Genomic DNA, 16880 nt, shown 5'->3' with positions numbered 1-16880 from the left:
ATAAAGTATTGAGAAATGGAAATACTCAAGTTAAGTAAAAAAGTACCTAAAAATTGTCCTTAAGTACAGTACTTGAATAAATGCACTTAAGTTACTTTCGACCACTGCAAACCTGTCCAGTGTTGTGCATCTAGCTTGCTGGCTGGGCACACGTGCTGTTTCTAATTACCTCTCTCACAGCTCGGCAGGTCACCACTCCAGGTGAGGTCCCACTGGCACATGAGCAGCTCCGTGCCAACCACCTGGTAACCCGGGTAACACTGGTAGGTCACCACTGTGCCATGCACCAGCTCCGGATGTGAAGTACTCTTCCAGCCATTGGAGATCTCTGGAAGCTCTGGGCACGTGTCGTTACGAGGAACCTCTGGGGAAGGGAAGAGGGTGAGAAGAGAGCGAGAGAGAGAGAGAGAGAGAGAGAGAGAGAGAGAGAGAGAGAGAGAGAGAGAGTGCGACAGAGGGAAGAAGGGTACTGTAGGTGGAGAATGACGTAAATATATCTCATTGGACCCAGCACTCGGGTCCTTCCTTCTTGCCTGCACATTGTGATATTTATACATTATATCAAGGTCATCCACTGCCTACTGTAAATTTTAAGCTGTGAGTTTTATGTCTGCTGCCTTTGTCTTCTATTTGAACGTCCGTGAATCCTGCAGTGCCCGCTTGCATTCATATGAGTCCTATACTATGGGTTAGTGTTGATTCTTTTATAATGGGATTTCATTGCGCACAGATTTTTTAGGATTTTACATAGTATTGTGCGCCAAATCAAACTGTACAATTGGCAATTATGTGATTGTAATTCTGCATATTTTAGGCTTTATCATTGATTGAAACATGAGGGAGTGTGCTTGCATGGTGCATGATTATTTTTCAGTTTTTCTTGTCAGGCGACTCAGAGAATCCCTCACGGGACAGTGAGTGTACTCTGCCAGGCTCCTTGGCTGCAACCACTCTGTCCAAGGGACAAGCCAGGAGGTTGTTTACGAGGCTCATTTGGACAAACCCACCAGGATAATAACTGTGTTCAGATACCATGCAGTCCAATTCTAAGACACCTGTAGCCTCCCCTCCCTTGGCAGCATTCATTTGAATATTTTCTCAAAATACTTTAACGAAACTCATAACTTCCTATTTCCGTTTTACTACCCGCTACCTACATGCTGCAGCCCCCCACCACCACTACCACCTAATAATTCATTACATTTTATCAGAGTTAGTTTGTTGGCTGTGGTGTGAGGATGCAGTGATGGAATGGATTGAATATCACTGATGAATCCTTGGTATCTTTGTTCTAGTGTCCACTTCCAGAGCCTGAGTGCATTCTTACCAAAGAAATGGACCATGAAGCCGTTGCCGTAGCCGTAGATGTTGGTGGCGGGGTCAGACTGGAACTGGATGGTGACGTCGGCTGTGGAGGTGTACAGCTTGAAGCGGGGGCGCGCCCCGCCGTACTGGCCCAGAACCTTGGCAGTCAGGTCGTCGCCATCGTAGAAGGTCAAAAGGTCATTCTTGCCAATGTTCAGCCTGCAGAGACAAGGTGGCAGAAATCAGCACACACTGAAGCAAAGAGCTGTGATGCACATAATGCCCCTTTGAACACACATGAAGATTTGAAGCCCGATTATAACGGTGATTTGGCCATGACTGATGCGATTTGACAGTACGTCCTCTATGACAGGGTGTGCTTGTCGACGACTGTTATCTGTGAAAGTCAGCTGTTACTTGTGTGGTGTTGAGCTTTCAGTTTTAAAAGTCTTGAAGTGTGTTTATTTTTTTGGGGGGCTTTTTCTGCCTTTATTTGAGAGGAAAGTAGGCTGACAGGAAATGGGGAGAGAGATGGGGGGGGTGACATACAGCAAAGGCCGTCGAGATCGGGAGTCGAACTCGCGACACGCTGTCAGACTGTATTACCAGCCTATGTATGCGCCTGGACCGCTAAGCCAGCGGGCAACCAAGTGTAATTGAGTTTTAATACGGTACTATAACGCATATTTCATATTTGTGAAAAGTCTACTGAAACTACTGAAAAGTCAGCTATCCTCTAATGGCATGATACGAACCACAGTGTGACATTCTCAGGAAACTATGCCAAGACAGGATTTGTCGGTATTCTTACTTCGGCACACGTCTGCCTTGCTTTGCATCGCATTGACAATTTATATCCCCCTCCAAACGCAGCAGATTGCAGTGCTGCATTGGGTTCTGAGCACCTGATTTTCTATTTTAGTCAGAAACAACTCTCATTTCTCTGTGTCAAAAAGTAAACTGAGGGTGCCCTTCAGAAAACACTTTACTTGAGTGTACCACAAAAGCATTCCAACACACATTACCTGTGCTGTTCCTGTCTGTGTGCTGATGGCAAAAATCAATTTGGCAATATGCCAAAATTGTTTTATTGGCATCACCGTATGTTAGGATCATCTTGGGAAATTGAGTATGCTCCACATAAAACAAACAAGTTTGCTGCAATTTCTCATTTTACAAAGGGACTGTCCATTCTAATGACTACTATGATATGTGACAGCAATATCTGTTACATTCACGTTCCGCAATCAAGCAGCTGTGTGAGCACATGCCTGCACAATTATGTCATTATATTGCTGAACACAGTTGCAATTTTCTCTCATATTATACCCACATTTGGGAATAGAGTGGGCAGGCATTCATTTCCCACATATGAAAGCCACGGTTACTACTACACTATAATGATTCTGAGCGATTCCCTTCATCCCATGATGCATTATTGTCTCCCAATGGGAACCATGTCTTGACGGAGGATAATGTGCCTCACAACAAGGCGTGACGGGTGGTCACTGTTGTGAACAGCATGATTATGAGGTTAGCCACATGCCAACGTCCCATTGCTATTCACACAATCCCCTTCAGCATTTAGGGGAGCTTCTGAAACTGTATCCGAATGATAATTTTCCAGCTCCATCAGACAGAAGGACGACAGAATCATAATGTTAGTAGCAATGAATGTTGACCCCACCCTAAAGGAATGGAGCTTTGCAAAGAAAAGGACCACTATGCATGCTATAACTACTGTCTGGTACTGTTAAAGAAGCCTTATTCGGTCTGCACCGAGAACACTTGCAGCTCCTTTAAACCTCAACGCTGTTTATAAAACGTCACCGGGGATGGAGCTATCTTCCTTTGTAGTGAGGGGATGTAGAGCGTAGAGGATATGACTTAGGCAGAATAAAGCAGTGACATGCTCTATGCTGTCGCTAATTAATCACCAGCGGCTCCTGATAAAACTCATTAGCGAGCCAGAGATTGAGCCATTAATCTCTCTGGGAGCATGTGGAAATCAAGAGCTCAGGAGCTGCAGAATGAATCAACACACTGCAATCCCCAGAGAAAAGACCAAATGTCTACTTTCGATCTTTTTCGGCCAACATGAGAAGAATTGCAAGAGTCTGAGGCTGAGAGTGTTCCAGGCCCGCAGTGAGGAATGGAGTTATCTTTGTAGACTGAACAGCTTGGGTTGTTTCATAGCTGCAGAGGCACACATAGGCACACACACACGCACGAACGCAATGCATGCACGCACACTTACACAAACCATTAAGGTCACACAAACACACACACACACACACACACACACACACACACACACACACACACACACACACACACACACACACACACACACACACACACACACACTAGGTCAGACACACATGCACAACACATTAGGTCAGACACACACAGATACGTAAACCCATTAGGTCTCTCTCTCACACACAGACGCACACGCACACACACACACACACACACACACACACACACACACACACACACACACACACACACACAGCATGTAAACACATCAAGTAAGGTACACACATGGACACATCCACACACACATCCACACACATTAAGTCGGTTACACACCGTCTTCTTGACAGACTTCTAAAACCCACAGCTGCAAAACCTCCCAGCTTTCCAGTTTCATTTGATTCCAAACAGATAAAAACTCTCACCTACTCAGAGGGCAAGGCAGATTGAGAAATATTGTTCGCTGGTGTCAAATCTGTTGTGATTAAGTTAAACAAGGCTTTGCATAGCTCCACAGTGCATCTGTGGAGAAAAAAATCAATCACAGCTTCCAGTCCCTGACACTAATTTGATTTAGTTCAATTTGAAAAAACAAGGCTCAGCTTGGCTTGGCCCACGGGAGCAGCTGCCACAACCCGCCTGCTTTCACAACACATTTTACCCCCACTACTCTTGATAGGCTTTGTCATTTTACTTTATCTGCAAGTCCCACAAAAAAAAGAGTCTACAGTATTTGCCAAACGGAGGTGAATGTGTCTGTAGGCCTATGCCACTTTTGCATTCTTTCGATATGCGTCGGTCAATTTGTTTGCCATGCTCAAATTGATATATAAAAAAATGTTCACTTGAGGCCTTAGTGTTTCTTTCCATGACTGACTGCACCACTGGGGTAGAAATAAAACTTCCTGGACTTTGTTTAATATCTATCTACCTGTTCCAATAAAGAGCACCTGAAGTGTGAGCCATTAAAACCAAGCAGCGCGACCTTCTTCTGTTGTAAACTCATTTTTATTCAATACTGTAGAAACTCAGTTTTAGGAATAATATGAGAATGACAATTGTATTATGTGACGTACGGTTAGGTTTGGCTTTGTGCTAGCTCAAATATTCTAGCACACCGCTGACATTGCGCTTTTTATAATAAGGTAGCAAATGAAAATATAAAAAACAGAAAAAGGAAATAGGGTTGTCTTTAAGTAAATGAACTTTGTAAAAACCATGGCTAGGTATTTCATTATAAGAATATGTACAATGCAAGGAACGTTATACTGAGTACTGTATATAAAGAGGAAACCCTTTGAAGAGAAATGTCTGTAACAACTTCTAACACCCCTGCATTTTCTGTATATTTTCAAGTACATTTGTGATGTAATATTTTGAAATACAACCACTGCCTAAGATAGAGATTTGCATCATACTTTAATATCTTCAGATGTGTAAATGTTTCTATATAGCAGAAACTTCACAACCAACATAATCTTTCATGACCCCACCACAAGAAACCTTGCTTACATCACACATACAGTACATGAAAACATTCTACCAAAACTATACTGCCATTAATAAAACCATCCCCTGGAATACACACACAAAACATTCTTGCGAAAGTATCCTGCCATCAATAAAACCATCCTCTGCAATAGTTCACAGCATTCCCCATTAGGGGCTGCCGTCCTTGACTGGGTAAAGTCATTGAAGCAGCCATCAATAGAAACTGGGTTAACCAAATGAAGCCCCCAATCCATTACTGTCATAGCCAACGAAGTGTTGGCTACGACATGTATGTTGATTATGACTAGCACACCAGCCATAGTGACCAGCTCTGAAACAAGGTGTACCTGAAACTATATTGAGTTGTAACATGCTTAAGTATCTTACTAAAGAGCATAATAGTAATAATAGTATTATTATTATTATATTATTATAATAATAATAATTATTATTATTATTATTATTGTTATTATTATTATTATTATTATTATTATTATTATTATTATTATTATTATTATTAGTAGTAGTAGTAGTAGTAGTAGTAGTAGTAGTAGTAGTAGTAGTAGTAGTAATATTATAGTTCAAAGGTCTGTGATGTATGAAGGTGCTAAACTGAGCTGTGCCTTAAAAGTAATCAATATACAATCATGAAAAAGATTCTGAAATAAATGGGTAACCAATGAAGGGAGGCTAAAATTGGTGTAATGTGCTCAGCTCAACAGAAATTCTGCATCACCTTTTAAGGCTAAAATCCTGATTATGTAAATACAATATAACTAGCACATCTAACAGTGGTTGGAGGCGGTCTCCCTACTCTAGCCTCTATCTGACAGCCAGTCCTGTGAGAGGCAGCACGAAGTCAGTCAGAACTGTCTTTAGTGTCTTACTAATGCTGGGCAGATTCAGTATTGGTGCGATAATAACAGAATCATAACAGTGGGTGTCTTTGAATTATGGGCAGCCAACTCTCGCTCCCTACTCGCTTCCTACTCATTCCCTTCTCGCTCCCTCCTCTCTCATTTCAAGGCGATCCATAATTGTAATTTGATACGCCCCAGTGATAATGTCCCTTCTGCCATTACACAGATGTGGTCATTAACGAATGAAATGTGTGTATGTGAGCAATGGATGTGGGTAAGCGGGCAGAGAGAGAGAGAGAGAGAGAGAGAGAGAGAGAGAGAGAGAGAGAGAGAGAGAGAGAGAGAGAGAGAGAGAGAGAGAGAGAGAGAGAGGAACCTCGGGCCAGGAGGGGTAATATATTATCATCAATATATAATTATCAATTAGCTTGTACTGTATTAGGTTGAGGAAAATGGCTGGATGCCAGACAGGTTTACTCAGTCAGAGAGCACGTGCTCACACATGTCAAGCTTTTATGATTTAAGAACAGAACAGTTTCACAGTCATCGACTAAGGCTGATCAATTAACAGGCCACTAAATCTGAGACTGAGCATTAATCCATATTTATGTAACGTCATCACTGTGTTCTCACACCTCTGGATAAAAAAAAAACATTCACTTTCTCCTGCTTCAGATATTCTTTATGATATATTTTTTTATAAGCATGCACTGTTAAAACCGGAGTGCTAATTTAACTCCCTCAATGTTAAATTGACACTCTGTTTTACCCTGTGCAGGTGCACACACAATGCTTACATGTACAATAGATGAAAAATCCCCTACTAAGGAAACTGACTACAGCGCCTGGTCCTGCGAGTGCTATCTATCCAAATCACTTCGCCATACTAAATGAGTGGGGAAATTAATTATGTTGACAGTTTCTTGTTCAAAGGGGTGAGGATGCCATTTATCAACGTTTCAGAATGCACAATCAGAGCAGAGGCGTTGTTCCAAGAGGGAGAGAGGGGTGGAGGAGAGAGAGGGAGAGAGAGAGAGCTGAAGAAAGAGGGACTATAGAGAGGGGGGGGAGAGAAAAAGAGCTGAGCTCCAGAAGAAACGTATGCAAATGAGCGCTCCTTAATTCGCTCGCAAAGCCAAATGATTCTCCACGCCCGGCTGACTTAACAGGCTCCGACACGGCAGGATGCTCTGTTTTATGCTGTTTACCACTTCACCTGTGTGCTGCGATCACAAGAAACACCCACACACTCACTCACACACACACAAACGCACACACGCACACGCACACACACACACACACACACACACACACACACACACACACACACACACACACACACACACACACTCATACCTGTACACATACAGACACTAAACATGCACATGCACATGCACACACACACACACACTCACACACCAAATTGTCACCCTCTATTTGACACACGGGGGAGAGGAGGGGACATCTCTGACCGAGCTCTGCCGAAATAATTAGTTTTCACTGCAGCACCCAATTAACCTTTGTCTTGGTGCTGCTTACACGTCTCATTCACAAGCTCAGTGCTGTTTCATTACCTGCATGTGTTTTATGAGTCACGGTGTCACAGCTCCTAACATTGTTTTACTAGGGGTCACAGTGTCAAGGTGACGATTAACTGCTCTGCTTTCAGATCAGACTACAGTACGTGTGTATTAAGACCTTCATCGTGCACACACACACACACACACACGCGCGCGCGCGTGAATGTAGATACGTACACTTGGATGTCCAGCATGATCCTCTTGTCCTCTTCAACGTGGATCCCCCAGATACAGTCCTGACCTTTGTCATACGTCTCCGGCCAGTTAGGAGACAGAACCACACCCGCTGAATCTGTCATCTCTCCACTGCAAACAGCTACAACACACGCACGAGCACAAACACACACGCACACGCACACACACACACACACACACACACACACACACACACACACACACACACACAGTTTAAAAGGATCTGTGCATATTTTGCATATATGTGTGTGTGTGTGTGTGTGTGTGTGTGTGTGTGTGTGTGTGTGTGTGTGTGTGTGTGTGTGTGTGTGTGTGTGTGTGTGTGTGTGTGTGGGGGTGTCTGAACTATGGGTGCACTTATCAAAACTTGCATACACACAACTTCACCCTAATGCACCCTAATTGTAAGGACTATTGGATAGCCATTCACAGAGCTTACTTTCACATTACACACACACACACACACACACACACACACACACACACACACACACACACACACACACACACACACACACACACACACACACACACACACACACACACACACACACACACACACACACACACACACACACACACACACACACACACAGACCTCGGCAGGCTGGTTCGGTCTCATTCCACTGTGGGTTGTTGAGGTCCATGCACTCGATGGTGACGGAGCCCTGCTCCAGGGTGTAGCCGGGGTCACATGAGAACTCCACCACCGCCCCCACCGCCCACGTGATGTCACTGCTCGTCAGGTTACCGTACTTCACAAACGGCTCGTAGCAGTGACCAGACGCAAAGGCTGTCAGGGTGCATAAACAATACAAATACAGTATAGAATGTGACACTATAATGTATGTAACAGTATGGAATGTCATACATTTAAAAATGTACAAGACAAATTGTCAGAATATATATATAGATATAGATAGAATATAGATTTGGGCGAATATGGCGATATCTTGAAAATGGCCAAAAGTTTACATCTATAAACTAGAAAAGTGCGCTCCTCTGAGGGCAGATCTGATGCAGGTCGTGTTGGCTACCCAGGGCCCATACATTTTCAAAATGGAATACGAAAAATCGGACAGATACGTCTTGATCACAAGATTGCAGAGATAATGTGTAGCTGCGTACCAATTTGTGTGAATTTTGAACAAAATCTGTCAGAACAGCAGTGTGTTAAAGGAAAAGGAAGTACAACCTACGGTTCAAGAGTTATAGGCCAAAATGTGAAGCAGTGTGTTACAGTCCTAACACTTGATTTGAAAATGTTGGGGTTGGGGGTAGGCTTATAGCTTCCTTAAGCCTACTGGGAGTATGCAAAGTTTAACGCTGATTGGTTTGGCGGTGCCGAAGATTTGCTGTTCACAGACAGACAGATTAACGGACGTACGGTGATGGACGTATGGGCGGACGGACGGACGGACGGACGGACGTACAGGGGCAAAAGCATAATTTCCAGCCATTGGCCGTCTGGCCAGTAAATATATATTCGTAAAATCTATTCTAATACATTCTAATTTACTTTAGAATGTATGGAATTTTATTGTCATCCAAATACAAGAAAGGCAACTCCAACTGGTCTTTTATTCCCAGATGAATTACATTTATTATGGACATATTATTTTCACAAACATATCTTAACTGTAAATTGGTCTCTCACTCAGAATACATTTTAAATTTCCATATAGGAGTGTATGTTGTTTGAAAACAATTTAAGTATATTTCTCATGAGATGAGAAAGCCCATATCCTCACTGAGCACACCACGTACACACTCATACAGCTATTAATCTGAGACCCTGTCCTGCTTGTCATAGCAAATAGCAACATCTTATCTGATCTGCCAGCAGATAAGGGTCCCTGTCCTGGAGGAGACGATCCAATAATTGAATCTAGGATTAGGTTTATACTAAGAGGCTACATTGGATGGTATTAACTGTATCACATATGCAGGGATGTCATGCTGTTAAATGAATGATGGTTCCGGAATGGAATCAAGTTGATGGGAGAATTATAAGGCCAACACAGTATAAGTGAATGAATGACAAAAATTATAATGAACGAATGAATAAGGGCTAACTTTTCCATATTTAGGGAACGTTATGGAATTGTTTAAGCAGGGTAAGTGAGGGAGGGACTAGCCGACCTGTTATGCAGATTGACGTGAACGGCATTACATGCTGTTAAAGGCCACAACGAGAGGTCCATTTAGAAATATGCTGAGCTGCTCCCTTGGGCTCTAATCCCATTTGCTACAGCGGATCGAAGGGCCTAAGCAGATTACATTGATTTTATTGGACAAGGACTGAATGGTTCTCAGTGGGATTCAAGTAGCCCTCGACTGGGTCTATTAGAGATGGAGTGCATTCAAAGTTAAATTAACACTCATGATTTTGTCACGTGGAGACATGCTGTGCACTTACAGAGCAGAGATAACTACAAAGAATTTGTCATTTCATGTGATTACCATTTTTTATCTTAAAGTTTATTTTTAGGGTATAGTTTTTAGTGATTAATGTCATTGCAGTAATGTGAATGGCTTTGTTATTGGCTTATCTACTGTATATTGTGGATTCTGATGGTCCATTGTGGAACCTTGGGCCGTCAACCTATACTTTATAGAGTGTGGAGCACAGTAGCTGTGCTCCAGTAAGAAGGAAGGCCTTGATAGCCACAGCGTTGATATACTGAATGTAATAGATAAGAACTTCAGAATTCTCCAGGCGCTCAACCAAACGCTTGTTTGCATGCAGACTGTGATGTGGAGCGAATTGCCTTCGTGATATATCAGGTTGTATTGTTTTAATATCATTCATTTGCTGTTCTTTCACATATTATAGAGGGAATCTCCCGAATTTATCAATAAAGGTGTGAACGGTAATTTCTGTGTATGTTGTCTATAAACTGGACTTTAGGGTTTTATTGAACCAAGAGTGACAGGTCTGCCACGGCACATCAATTCCAACTTCAAAATATGCTATTCCCAGCAATGGGAATAAACCTTATGGGCAGAAAATGCAGTAATATACTGGCAATATGACCCTGTGGGATGCAGAGGGATTTAACTCTGAAGGGTGTCCTTGATCTGCCAGTTTCCATCACACCAAGAATGGAGCATAAACCTAGAGTTGTTGAAGGATTTGCACCCTTGTAAGGGGTCAATTAATCAATATAATGGCTAGTAGAGAAACCACACTAACCAAGGCCATGAAAGAAGAGAGAGAGAGAGAGAGAGAGAGAGAGAGAGAGAGAGAGAGAGAGAGAGAGAGAGAGAGAGAGAGAGAGAGAGAGGATGAGAGAGAGAGCACTGTAGCTTTTGTTTAGAGTGTGCATGAGGGAAATGCCGGCAGGGATTCAGGGATATATAAAAAAAAAAAAAAAGAGGCTACATTGTCAATATTCGACTTCATGAACATAAATATATCCAGGATACTTCAAAAAGTAACAACTGTCGGAACGCTGTGACATAAAGAGGATAATGTTGTCTGTGTGGATGACATTTCACCATGTTGCCTTTTTTTCACATTGCTGGTCCACTGTTGGTCCCAATAGCCCTGATCAATGTAAGCGTAAGCAAGAACATGCTAACCAGCAATTCACATTTTAAATGATCTTCAGTGACAAAAGCTTAAGCTATACGGACATGTAACAACTCTAACTGTACTGCCCATAACTGTGGTCCATACCTTGGTATCTGAGAGCGATGCCAGTTGAGGTTCCTGTTGAATCGGTGCTCAGCTCAAGGAAGAGGTGTCGGGTGGTGCTCAGCAGGCCCTCGTTGGGCAGATACTCCACCTCATACGAGTCATAAAGTGCTGCTGCATCTATGTTGTTGCCATTCTTAATCAGCAGGCTGGAAGAGAGGGAGCCAGAACAATATATATAGTGTAGAGCAGTGCTTCTCAAACTTTTTCATGTCAAATTGATATGTATTTGGCCGCGGAACCACCATCTGAACCCCCATCTGAACCCCCATCTGAACCCCCATCTGAACCCAAATCTGAACCCCCATCTGAAAATGTTTTTGCCTGGGACCCCAGAAGAGAAGATTTGTGTTAACAAAATGTTTAATCATATAAAAAAAATCAAACACTTAAAAAATGTTCAAAAATAGTAGATGTACAAGGTTGCAGCGCGACACAAAGTGACGCGCTGAGAGCTTATATATCTGCTATTTTTTAATAGCCAACGCATTAAAAGATGGATAAAGGGGTTAAAAGGATTGTTGTATTAACAAATTTTGCCGGGGACCCTCTGGAACCCCCCAAGGACCCCTGGGGGTCCCCGGACCCCACTTTGAGAACCACTGGTGTATAGTGACTCTCCTTTTTGACATCTGAACTACATAATGAGGAGCTACAGAGAACTCAGATATACTGTTGTTAACTTGTTTGTTCATTTTTGCAACATTTTATGTAGCTGTAGGCTGCTCCCAGGACATATTTAATGTTGCCATTTTGTTTTATGTACCATATGCTATTTACGTATAGTTTCTATGCCTCAAACTATCCATTCCATATGCTTCTGGTATAATTCACGAGTATGACATGCAGTAATTTACAATAATTTACCATTTAAACCTAAGCTTGTAATGTACGACAAGTAAAAACAAAATACTGTGTTAATTAAAATGATAGAGCATGTAAAAATGTACTCTATCTAGTATTTTGTATTCAAATGTTCAGTAGGGAAGCCCACTACAGCATTCATTAAAAGTTTGTGAGATTTTAATTGTTTGTGAATGTCTCCAGATGCCACAGCTAACAACAAAAGAAAACCCTCAGTTTGATCTCTGGTTGCCTCTCGATCTCAACTCATCTTGTTAAAGCTTGTTTTATAGGCATAGAGTTTCCTGCATTATTTAGATAGGACAGTGTAGACAGGCAGTGGGCAAGTAACCAGACAGAATAAAACCTGCAACATTGTGAGTGCTATATCTAGTCGGCTACCCTGGCTCAACTCATTTTGTTCAGTTTATTGATTTATCTACACAGCCTACTTCAGCTTTCACAAGCATCCGTCCTCCACTGAATTACCACTTCTTCCTTTTCCTGGTCGCTGAGAGACATCTGTGTGTCCCCTCGAAAGCACGTGCAAGTGCTTGTCAAAATGTAGCATTCAGATAATTTCTCCCCCGTGGCTTCCCCATTTAGCCCCTCCTGATAGAAATGACACAATCCTGTCATATTGTCGAGCTACACAGTTGGCTGTAGACTCTTCCACAGTGGCCACTAAAACAACGTTCTTAATGGAAAACCAGAGGGGTTGACTAAAGCCTGAGGAACATGACCACCTGGCAAGGTGAACATAAGTGTGCACAGTCACATCGCTCATGACACCAGATTACCAGGGACGTGTTAACAGACCCCTGTGCTGTACACAAGAAGGGCTGCTGGCAGGGATCATAAAAGGGTTCAGACAAGGAGCATGCAGATGACTGCAGCATTGATCCCTCACCGATCATCGTCCTCGGCCAGAGCCACCTTCTCAAAGTGGATGTGCACCCGCTGGCCCTCGGGGGCTTCCAGCAACCAATGGCATGTCAGATTATTGCTGTAGTTGCTAGGGAAACCAGGGGACACAATGCGACCGACGGTGATATTCTTGATCATGCCTCCACAGGCAGCTGAGAGAGAAAGAGAGAGAGACAGAGAGGGGGGGAGAGAGAGAGAGAGAGAGAGAGAGAGAGAGAGAGAGAGAGAGAGAGAGAGAGAGAGAGAGAGAGAGAGAGAGAATTGAGGAAAGAGAGAGGGAAGAATTTGGGTGGAAGGGAAGGAAGAAAGAATGACGGGAGGGAAGGAAAGGCCAAAGCAGAGAAGGAAGAAAAGACAAACCAAATTATCAAATTATCTGTGTGAGCACATGGACAATTTGATTGAAACCATTATGTTAATGGGGAGACAAACTGAGACCTGGGCCTCTTTTACATAAGTGCACTGTAAAAACACACACGCACGCACGCATCTACGAATGACCATGAATAGGAGCTCTAAAAAGTAACACCATGGGAAGCCTGACTGTCTCCTGAAACTAATTCCAGATCAGAGGACCCCACTTCCGTGAAAAATTTTAGAATTAAAAAAAAAAAAAAAAAAAAAAAAGGACCCCACTTCCTGAAAGCTGAGCAACCCCAGTCCGTTCTAGTTTAATAATAATAGTACATTTTATTTACATTTGAAACAAATCTCAAAGAATAAAAACATTTGCAAGGAATATGCAAGGTGAGCACAGTGGAGGTCTGCATGGATCGTACGAGATAACCAGAAGAGCTTATGGAGATAATAGTTTAGAAAAAGATATAGCAGACGTTTAGCAATTCAAGCTTTGTACACAAATAGGATGCAAAGCAGTTTGCCTCTGGAACTCAAGGGATGGCCCCCTAATTGACACAATTACAATGTACAATATGCAATGATGGGTTCTGAAATCGTCTCCTGTGAGCTTAAAGCACTATAATAAATAGCATCCAAGGTTTTTTTTTATCCAAGGGCCTGCACAATATTTTTCTCAAGAGAAGGAAGATTTATTTCTAAAGAGGGCACTAATTTGAGGATTAACCGACTTTAGATTTGCAGCATGAGACCAAATGGAAAGGTCATAGTATAACCAAAATACCTATATAGTTTGTATCTATTCAATTACAACAGTGTTTAAAGTGATCAGCTGAGCTTCCACGTGATCCCTATTTTGTATGATTTTTTCCCATCCAGACTTAGGTTTTGCCTTCACTCTGGACCAATTTGAGATCGGCTTATGTATGTTGTACATTATTAAAAGCAATATGTATGATAGAGCTTGCTCAGTTGTGCAAACCGGTGCCATTGGCATAGAAGTGGACCTTTGTTGACCACAAGGAAGGCTGATTTCACCTCATCAATCATAATAGCATTATAGAGTACTTGTTAAGTCATTTATGGACGGAATCTAGTCCAATAGCAGATAACTCCGGACAGTTGATGCTCTACGATATTGAAAGCTTTTGAGAGATCAACAAACAAAGCTGCACACTTCAATCCCTCATCAATTGCATTTACAATATAATATAGAAAAAAATGTAAAGAGAAAAGTTGATTATTCAATAAAGATTGAATTTAGAGATTCACTCCAGAAAAGTTTCCTCACTTCAGTAAAAGTAGCACTTTGGCTGATTTCTACACACTGGTGAATAGTCCAGAGATAAATGTCAAGTTGAATCGGCCAAAGACCTACAGTAACAATTATGGGAGCTGCATTACATAAAATCCCATGATCTAGCTAATCTTCACTTGTTCTTTTCTTTACATAGTATAGTACAGAGAGCATGTAATACTTCTGTATCCGCTCATGGTCTGAGGGAGAACTGAGCCCTACCGGTAGGGGATTGAGCAGAGGAATAAAAACAAGCACTTTCTTCAGCTGCAGCAAGTTCAGATCTCTCAAACAGATTTCTAGACTCAATTGCCACCATGAAATTGGAAATGCTCAGCTGCTCCCTGTAAACAGGTCCAACAATACAAGTATCTATAGGTATTTGGCTAGAAAGTGACCTTTCCTTCCGATTTCAAACTGGGGGGAAAAAGTTACTTGACTTTAAATACATGAATGTTTAAAATTATAAAGGAGATGTTGTGAATTAGCCAGACACACTGAAACGGATGCATCTGTTGTGTCTGCGACTCTGGGGGCCGACTGGTGTGCTGACGCTATCCCAGCAGATCAGGTCAAGGTTACCCATGCAGACAGAACTTAATTAAAGTGGAACAGGAGGGCCGTTGCCCACTGGCACCACGCCCGGCGCTCAGTAATCACACCCAGACACCCCGACACACCTGCTTTAAAGCCCTGCCATGACTGAGGCCGTATCAGTCAGCACACGCCACACTGAACACTGAAAACACACATGAGCACACCTATACACACACACACACACACACACCCACACACACACAAGCATACGTAGGCACATGACACATGTGGGAAGACACAGATGTACGTATGGACACGCATGCATGCACGCACGCACGCACGCACGCACGCACGCACGCACGCACGCACGCACGCACGCACGCACGCACGCACGCACGCACACACACACACACACACACACACACACACACACACACACACACACACACACACACACACACACACACACACACACACACACACACACACGAACACACGAACACGCACACACGCAATGCAAGCACATACACAAACACAATCAAGATCGCAGAGATACAGCCACAAAGGCACACAAACACCTCTTTCAAATTGCTTTCTGAGAAACACTCCCCGCGCTCCAAAGCAATGTCGATCAGAGCAGGCCAGGAGTAAAATGGTCACTTATTATTCATCACCCAGTCTCATCGGAGCAGCAAAATGAGATCCGCCATACAAACACTCTTGGGGGACACAGAGTCAAGTCTATCTCTATGCCGGTCATGCAAAGAGGGGCTGTACTGCGTAGACGTGGGGAGAGAATGCACTAAAAATCCTTTAAAATCATGAAGAAAAAAGAAAATCTCATTGATAATTTGACCGGAGGGAGATGTGTTTACGGTCCTTAGCGACAAGCAAAGTAAACAGTCCTGTTGCCATGCTGAAAATTTACACTGAAATCCAATTAACTTTTTTAAAGAACCTGAAGCCAAGTGCAAGGCATCAGCAAGTACTTTCCAATAAAGTCAGACATTGAATAATATTTTTTTTCACAACACACACACACACACACACACACACACACACACACACACACACACACACACACACACACACACACACACACACACACACACACACACACACACACACACACACACACACACACACACACACACACTGTAAAATATATATAACTTTATCGGAGAGCACCTGAGGGAGGCCTGGTGGCTGGTATGGAATATTACGAGTGGATCAATTGTGCACAAATGTTTCATAGTATCTTCAAGCTATATGCAGTGAACTGTGTTGGTGTGGAACAGCACATACAGCGGTTCATGTACAGGTGCACACGCACGCACGCAAAAACACATATATAGCCTACACTTCAAGGCATTACTGCAAATGACTGTTAGTTTACAGTATTATTTTATTACTGTACAAATATGACATATGCACACGTTTTTGTGCATAAAATATGGCATGGCAGGCAAATGTATATATAATAACAAATAAAATGAATTAAATAAATAAAGGAAGAACAATATTGGACG

At 42.6% G+C, this 16880-nt stretch overlaps 1 protein-coding gene across 1 annotated transcript in view; it reads right to left on the bottom strand.

The window, feature by feature from the left end:
• The window catches only part of LOC308085498 (seizure protein 6 homolog), an 89039-nt gene that overhangs the window by 16237 nt on the left and 55922 nt on the right, over positions 1-16880 (bottom strand). Inside the window, exons 5-10 of the mRNA XM_080428677.1 lie at positions 13144-13312; positions 11373-11539; positions 8289-8483; positions 7673-7811; positions 1328-1524; positions 170-364 (exon numbers count right to left, since the gene is read on the bottom strand). Coding sequence (XP_080284803.1) covers positions 170-364; positions 1328-1524; positions 7673-7811; positions 8289-8483; positions 11373-11539; positions 13144-13312 — 1062 coding nt within the window. The remainder of the gene's footprint in view (positions 1-169; positions 365-1327; positions 1525-7672; positions 7812-8288; positions 8484-11372; positions 11540-13143; positions 13313-16880) is intronic.

The sequence above is a fragment of the Gymnoscopelus braueri genome (genome assembly GCF_963280865.1).
Source record: "Gymnoscopelus braueri genome assembly, chromosome: 5".
In the NCBI taxonomy this organism is placed as follows: Eukaryota; Metazoa; Chordata; class Actinopteri; order Myctophiformes; family Myctophidae; genus Gymnoscopelus; species Gymnoscopelus braueri.
This window is presented reverse-complemented; position numbering and strand designations above follow the sequence as displayed.